Source organism: Psittacula echo (genome assembly GCF_963264785.1).
Source record: "Psittacula echo genome assembly, chromosome: 1".
NCBI lineage: Eukaryota > Metazoa > Chordata > Aves > Psittaciformes > Psittacidae > Psittacula > Psittacula echo.
This window is the reverse complement of record NC_137735.1, coordinates 16246191-16254715: the sequence shown is the minus strand read 5'-3', so window position 1 is coordinate 16254715 and position 8525 is coordinate 16246191. Positions and strand designations below refer to the sequence as shown.

The following is an 8525-nucleotide window of genomic DNA, read 5'->3' as shown; positions in this document are numbered from 1 at the left end:
CACTGCCTCTTAAATACCACTGTTCAAAGCTTGAATTAAAATGGTTTTTGTTTTTTACTTTTTTACACTGGGCTTTTTACCTTACATCACAGTATATAAATTAATTAGATTAACAGTCTTTGCCTAGCAATCCTCTGACAACTGGTCAAGTTCTTATCTTAAATTGATGATTTGTGTTAAACACAGTACATACACGTTTACATAAAAATACATTTTGTATACAGAGACTTTTGTATATACATTTTTCTTAAGACTTAAGTGTTTATTTAAGATTTTAATCTTGTATAGTGCTCTTCACAAATTTACCAGCATGATCAGTGTTGCTATTTGGTGCTCTTGAATGATAACTTTGGACTAAATTTGAAGTGTAATGGAATCCACAGTGTCTCTTTGTGTCTCTGAAAACTTCAGTTGCAGTTTTGTTTTGCTCCCTCTTTTTTTAATTATTTAATATCTAGTGGGTTTCGCAGTGTAGGCCTAAAAGGGACTTCTTTGAAGAAGTTTGTTTTGAAACTCTTTGGGTGGGAGGGTTGGGAGTGTCCGTGATGCATAATATAGTGCAAAAGCTAAGCTTTCTAGAGTTCAGTAGTACTCAAAAAGAGCATGAGAAATGCCATGTGTGGGTGATTTTTAGAATGTTTTACGTTTTCTGCCTCCCTTTTCCTCATTCACACTCACTTCTGTGATGTTTTTAATAGTACCACTGTTAAGCTGTGACTCTTTCAGGGGGCAGCAATATTATTTTTGTTAAATAATTTAAAAATATGATTTCTAATACTGAAACTCAAATGTGTTTCACAATTGGAGTTAACATTTCTACTACTAGAGTTACTGCCTTGAATATAGGCGTACAGTTGCATTGCTGTATTAATTAACAGCAGAAGTCATCAACAAGGCCCAAAAGTATCTGTTACTACAGTAAAACACTAAGGTGGGTGAATTAATCGCATATATTGATCTAAAATATTATCTTTTCATATAACAGTATTGTTAACTTTGTTTTCAACAAGTTTCATTGGCTTGAAGTAGGGGTAATTCTGTCAAACAGTCATGTAATTGTTAAGACATGCTGAAAAGTGATACCAGTCTTTAACCTGGAATAACCTTAAATTTTTCATTTTAAGGTCATAAATGGAAACACTTCTAATTGCCAGTATGTAGCATATGTGTATATGTAATGTTCAGAGCTGCAGATTTTTAAAAGTTTCTATTTTTAATTTGAGAAAATTCCCAGTTTCCCAGTTCATTTAAATAAAAAAGAAGTTGCTTAACTACCTGATGTTTGATTCTCAATTGTTTTGTTGCGTAGACCTGTCTCAGAAGACATACACTGAGTTAACATCTTATGAAAATTATTTTTTTTACTGTGATTAAATATTTCTGCTATATTTGACTTGTATTAATGACTTTAGCTTAAGCAACATAAGAGACTAAGAATTGGAGCAAGAAGAACTGAAAGAATATTGAGTGGGGGAGCTTCCTACTTCCACAGAGATTATGCAGAGATGGTAGGATTCGAGCTAATGAGTTGTAGAGGATACCCACATAACCTGCAAGTGCTCAAGGTGTTACCACTTCCCTGTTGTTGGTGGTGCTGTAGCAGTGACAGCAGAATTAAATGTTTGCCAGTTCTTCTGCTGCCGTAGTTCACTGCTAGCATTCTGACTTAACTTGTGAAAGTACAGTTGTTTTCCACTGATACAACAAACCATGAGCTTGTTTCATGTGATGCACAGGCAGACGGGACACACATGCCAGATGGGAGCAAGACAAATACTGAGCATTAACATATTAACTATAATACATAAATATACCTGTGCTCTTGAGTCCAAGCTTTGGTATTTGTCCTAGTAGTGTGTTTTGTTTTCATGATGCACTTTAAAAGCTTTCAGAATAAGAGATCTGAAACTGGTATAAAGTAACTTTTAAGTAGTTTTGAACTCTTTAACAATTACTAGAACAAGAGAGATGAATGGGTTTAGTTTCTAACCTAGGAACTGTCAGTGCTGTTATGCATAACCAAGTGTAAATAATATATTTGTTTGTCAAATATTAATAGTTATTTGACTGCTTGCAGTAGGGATTTGAAATACTTGAAATGAAGGTGCAGTGAAATGAAGTGTGAGGTAGGCAACAAGGTTCTTCTGGCTGGCTGGATGATGGGCGAGAAGACCTCCAGAAAACAATAGAAGAGTGAACTGTCAATCCGAAGTAGGTTTGTACCATTGCTGTTTCTCCTAAAACTTGAGACTCCTAAGGCTGGAGAGGCACACCACTGTCCTTTAAAAGAGACAGTCAGGGGGAACAAATGGCAAGAAGCTAGAAATGAGACCTCTACTAAAACTGTTATTAAAATCGCCTTAGAGAGGAGATGGAAAGAAAGCTATGTTGTTTTCTCTGACAAATGGTGTTTAGTCATGGGGAACTTCATGGCATGTTCACTGGAAGAATGAGGTTCAGGCTACCCAAAACGGCTGTTCCAAGTGGTTCAATCTTCAAGCAGGCAACTCCCAGACAAGCTGGGATGCCACAGCAGCCAGGGAGTCTACTGTCAAGTATTAGAGAAGCACCTTTTGCAATTTTATTTTTCTGTTCTGCTTCACTGTGTTAAATGAATGGTTTTGCCTTGTTATTTTCTTTATCGATACCTACTGAACTGCTAGGTATACAAAATGGTGTTCTATTCCATTGTGTATGGCCATTCTTATACCCAGGGTTTCTAGCACCCCAGTTATTCAAGCATACTTAAATTATATGCTCACTATTTCAGAAGCTTTTCAGGTCAGATGTGGTGTATCATACATGTCTGCCTGGGGTCTTATTAGCCAGAAATGTACTGTGGCTTGCAGAAGTGTGGAAGGGGTTCTTCTCATGACCTCCTGGATGCCAAGAGAGTTACCATGATTTTCCTTGGCTCTGCTTTTACTTGCTGCAGCAGAAACTGCTAGTACAGGACTCTGCAGTAATACATTTCTGTTCTCTTGCCTTTGTTTTACGACAGTTTTACAGCTCATTTATTATGAACAGGGAAATATCTATTTAGAAAAAAAGTGAAAGGTGATAAAACACAAATATCTGACATACTCTGGGGTCTCTTCCGTGCTGCTGAGACCTCTGATAAGCTAGCTCTGTTGTCTTGCTCCGTTGGCTGAAAACAACCCATGGTGTGACAATGATGATACACTTCTAAATGTTTGGTTTATATTTAGGCCTGTAATACCTTATTTTGCTAAACCTTTATTCCTCAGTATGCTTGAAAACTGCAAGTCTAAAAATCTTTCACAGCTCAAAGAATGTGCAGTTGATTCTTCAACGTGTCCCCGCTGTGCTGACATGTGTCATGTGCTGATCAAGTGTTAATGTTGGATCCTTACTGTACAAATCCACAGAAAATGCACAGCACAAATCAGCCTTTATTAGTAAGACACATTTTAATCACCCAGATGTAGCTGCATAGATTGCTTTGGCACTTTTATCTTTTTTTAATTCAATATGGTCTTACAAGCTCTGGCATGAAGATAGTTATCTATAAAGCAGCTGGAGAATGGAAAATATCTGTTCAAATCAAATATGACATGTTCATCCTGGATAGGAATGTGCTTCTCAGTTATACAACTATCACTCTATATTTAACTGCATTTACAAGGTTTGTCCTGTTACCTTCTTGGGAGTTCACAGGTTATTTGACACTCCCTCAGGCTATAAATTATGGCACATGCTTGCTGAAGTGTGATTTAATATTTTTATTTAAAAAAAAATAAACCTTCCATCCCATGTTCCGCTGGTAAGAGGCTCCTTTGTGCACCAAGCCTTTAAATTGTGAGCAGCCACTTACTGCTTTCACTTATTTTGGATCGTGTTGCTCAAAGATCTCAGTCACCTCCTCTCACCATGAAGAATTTTGCTCTTCTTTTCCTAGTAGTGATCTGTGGCATGGGAGGATTGGGACAGAAGTTGAAGCCAAAAAAAAGAAGCAATGGTGAAGTAATCAATTTTCGGACTAAAACCAAAGATGTTTGCACAATGAACATGAGTGGGGATGAGGAGATGAAACTTAGAATTGAATGCAAAAGCCAAGGCATGACCTACTGGTGTGAATTCACTGGCAAGCCATCAGTCTGTCGCGCTTTCAGAAACAACCCAAAGATTTACTGGAACCAGATCGCCATGGAACTTAGAAAGCTGCCACACGCCTGCGAATCCACACAAGTGTTGAAGATCACCATGTGCCAAAAGGCTCCCCCAGCAGCTCTCATGAAGCAAATAGCTGCTGGTATGGAACCAGAAGATGCAGCAAACCAGATCAAATCAGTCCAGAAAACTTCCACTTCTGGAAGGGGAGCAGGGAAAAGCTCTATTAAGAAAATATTAAAACCTCCAATACTACCTGTTATAAAACCAACCCAACATAGTCAAGGGTCTGAAAATGAAACAGAAGCAATGAAGCTGGCCCGGGAACATTGCTGGGAATCCCTGCACGGTTTCTGTTCCTACATTATTGGAATCTTCAGAGGTTAAGGGTTCACTTCAGGTAAACCTCCCACCTTGAAGCACAGCAGAATACACCTAAGAGTAATCCTGTTGTAATTTTGTATTATTTTGATCCTGGAGGTCTTTCAGGGGTGTGGAGGGAGGTTCTAGGCTCATTTACTAAAATCTACCATAGCAAAGCCTGTATTGTGGCTTCTGAGGGGCTGGATAACCTAAACTCCAGTGATGGTTACTAGTTAAGGACTGCTTCACAGCCTCCTGTGGGGTCTTCAGTGTGTACTGAGATGTTTGTTCTATCTATTATTAATTCTATGGTATTTCAGTCCTACCTGTTTGAATTGGTCTTGTTTTCTGTCTTCTGTTATTCCTTCCTTCTAGTGCTGACTTTCGTATTTAAGCCAGTGAAGTAAGCTAAATAACAAATGCGTCAGCTAGTACAATTTAAATCTACATTCAGAAATTCAGAGGATAAAGCTTGTTCATCACAACGGCTAGTTAATAATTAACAATTTTCATTTTAAGAAGTAGTTCTGAACTAAAAGAAATCAGTAAAACCGAATGGACTGTCTTGGTTTGCAAGTCTGCGAGTTTCTGTGAAGACAGTAGGGGATTGCATGCAGGTGCTTGTCTGGCAAGTCTTAGGTTTTCAGCCAGGATTTAGAAAGGCAAAGCCCTCACAGAAGTGGTTGTTTTTATATCCACTTCCATTTTGGCTCAGAAAGAACCAGGAACTTGTGACTGAATCTGGCAAAATTTTGACAGAAATAGGAATAGACGCAGTATGAACCAGCAAGTGTTTAGGCTGCTGCTGATCTTCCTTGTGCTTGATACAGCAAAGTGACTAATCTTGTTTTCTTCTTTGTTTTGCAGAGCAAAATTTTTACAGCTGAAGAAGGGCCCTTGCTGTAGTTTAATAATTTAGACATAAGAAAATTGGTTTAAAAATGAGTCATCTCTGTAAATCTTGTAGCTTTTTCTTCTTTTTGCACCCCTAAAATGAAACTTATTGACAGCCCTGAAAAATGCATGAAGCTGGACTGACTGTACTTAAAGTTGTTTGGATGATCTGACTATTCCTAGGTCTGTTACACACCAAGGTGTACAGTGCTTATGTAACCAAGGTTCCACTTCAGGAGTGCTGAACTTGAATAGGTTTTTGTTCGTGCTGATTTTCTTCGATGTGTTGGAGATGAAAGCTGTAAATGATGCTACAGTTAGTACAAGCAATAAAATATATAAAAACATACTCAGTGTGGTTTCTTGCAATTTTAAATGGTGCTACTTGTATAAAGTCATGGTATTTGATGCTTATTTCTTAGGAGATTATTGGTGGAATGTGTTAAGAGAAGTTACAAGCCTGAGTCATTACTTTCCCACTGTGAACATGTTTTCATTAATATTAATATTTTCAGTGTTATTACATTTATATTGCAATGATAAGTTACAGACAGCAGGGAGGAAGGATTGTAGAAATAGAAGAGTAATGTAAGAATACATTTCCAAACATAGTGGATCAGAAGTGTTCGTCTGTGATGCAGCTGCAGAGTTCACTGTTACTAGGATCTGTTAATGGAAATAGTACTGTTTGGGTTCAGTAAACATTCTGAAAGGTAATTCATATCTATTCACTTGGGCACTTGCATAAATCTCATCAAAACACAAAGCAGACCTAATAGCCTCTTGTCAGAGATTTATATTCAGTTTATTTTTTAAGAGTAATCCCTTCTGTTCCCAAGGGAGCTTCACAGCAGGGTTATAACTGGAAAAACTTCATGCCACAGAAATTGGTGGTGCTCTATATTTACTGTTAACAGTTTCTGCAGGGTGTTACACTTAAGTACTTCTCCAGTTTTACTCACAGATTTGTAATTCTCACTTGATAATTCCAGATTGTAATTGTCTCATCACTAAACTTTGTACCTTATACCAAAACTGGAATAATTTTCTGTTGCCAAACCTCTTGAAAAGATATAGAAAGGAACAGCAAGCAGTGGACATAGGATCAGTGCAGAAATAGAGCTTGGCTGCTGCTAACATGCAGACTCAAGTCTGTATTTTTGTCAGCCTTAAATCTAATGTGGTTAATCTTCATTTATAACTTCAATTATAAGCCTTGCCAGGCTCTTGTGCAGTGAGTATAAAAAAATGTAGCAGTACACCTATTCACTTATTTGTCATAGAAATTAATGTAATCCATTTGCAAACATCAATTACATTCATCAACTACAATGGGAACTATTTGGAAACACTAAGGGGAGGTTGAGGGTTTCCTTGGGATGTGCTTTTAAAACATTTTAAAACTTTTCTTGTATGATGCATATCGACTCTGGGGAGTGACTGTTTTGCAATAGAGTCCAGTACAACAGTAATGCCCTCAAAAATGAGACTGTGCTTTGCATTTAGAGAAGTCTGGGAGAATCCATCACCCACTGAACTGATAGCAGGAGAAAAAAGATTTCATTAGTTTACTAACAGAAGACTCCTTTATGTATATGCATGGAGCACAGAAGGCAGCAAAGTTATCTGACTCTTGTAGAACTCTTGATGATACTGTCTTTAATATGTGACCGTTGTTGATTCCACTTAGTAGAGGTCAAAACTGCTAGTGCACTATTTCCTGGGGAACTCTTATTTCTCTAGGAGCAGAGCTCTGCTGCACAGGGCTCTGCGCTTGGCACTCTGTAGTCTGAAATGACCACCAGAAGCTTCACTATTGAAACCAGAAATCAAACAGCTTGCACCAAAGGCCCCTCTTTCATGAAATACTTTTTGTAAAACATTCAGGGTCCAAAATATAAGTACTAAATTTTTCAGATTGGTTATGGTTTTGGTACCAAAGTGATGCATGACTTGGACTGCATTTCATTAGGCAATACTATGCACCCTCAGCAAGTCAGTTTAATGGTCTTACTTTAAAAATGCTTAAAATCTGGATGGTAGGTGAAGTCCCCCACCTTAGTTGTAACAGTGCTGTGACTGTATCAACTACATTACTATTTAATTGTGTTTAGCACTAGAAACATACAGTTACGACATTTCAGTAACCTTCTTGGTATGAAAGTGCTGTTCATTAATGAAAGGATGAATTGAGAGGTGTTTGTGGTGAGTAATGCAACCTTCAAGTACCTCATGCATGAATGAAACCTGCTGTTCTATTCATTTTAGTTTAACCTGTTAGTCCCCATATACGTAAACACCTCAGGAAATCCGCTCAAGTTGGAGGTAGAATTTGTCTTTATTTATTTGACAGGAGCAGCAGGCAAAAACATTTGTCTGTTTTCCTGCAACCAAGGAGCCCCGATACCCAGGCCTGCTGCTTCTGCTGCTAATTTGGTGCAATGTGAGGTAGTCCACCTCCTTCAAGAGCCTCACGTTTAGGTTCCCACAGAGGCATCATGAATATTCACCACTTTAACAAGGTAAGCCTCAAAGAAAAGTAGAATTATGCATTTGGAGAACCTGTGTGTAGAAGGATGTGTATGTAACACACATAGTTAAGATCCAAGGAAGACTGGAGTGAGTGTAAGTGGAAAGCCACAAGAATAGTCAGGACTGGAGCACACTCCTGTGAGGAAAGGCCAAGCAGATGGATCTTGTTCAGCCTAGAGAAGGCTTTAGGGGGGGACCTTATAGCTATCCCCTAATATGTATGAGGAGGCTATAGAGAATACATCTCTATAGCTTCTTCACTTGCTTTTGTGATAGGAGAAAATGAAATCATGGTTGCAACTTGATACAGGTGGGGTTCTGACTTGGTGGGAGGAAAAACATTCACTGTAAGGAGGATAAATACATGAGCAGGTTCCCCAGAGAGGCTCTGGAATCTCCGTCTGTGGAGTTTTTCAGGACCAACTAGACACAGTTTAAGCAGCATAGTCTGAATTCACTGTGACCCCGCTTTAAACAGAAGATTGCCTTCTGGCCTGAATGCCTATATGATTTACAATGGAAACATAGAAGAAAGCTTCTTCTATGTTTAACTTGTATATTTCTATGGTTAATTTTGTATAACCAAAAGTTCTGGTTATTTAATA

At 38.1% G+C, this 8525-nt stretch overlaps 1 protein-coding gene across 1 annotated transcript; it reads left to right on the top strand.

The window, feature by feature from the left end:
• Window positions 1-3891: 3891 nt before the first annotated feature.
• On the top strand, window positions 3892-4518 carry FGFBP2 (fibroblast growth factor binding protein 2; the record flags this gene model as incomplete). The annotated part of the gene is made up of 1 exon (XM_080631675.1): window positions 3892-4518. The coding sequence occupies one exon, from the start codon at window positions 3892-3894 to the stop codon at window positions 4516-4518; it is 627 nt and encodes a 208-aa protein (XP_080487801.1).
• Window positions 4519-8525: the final 4007 nt, after the last annotated feature.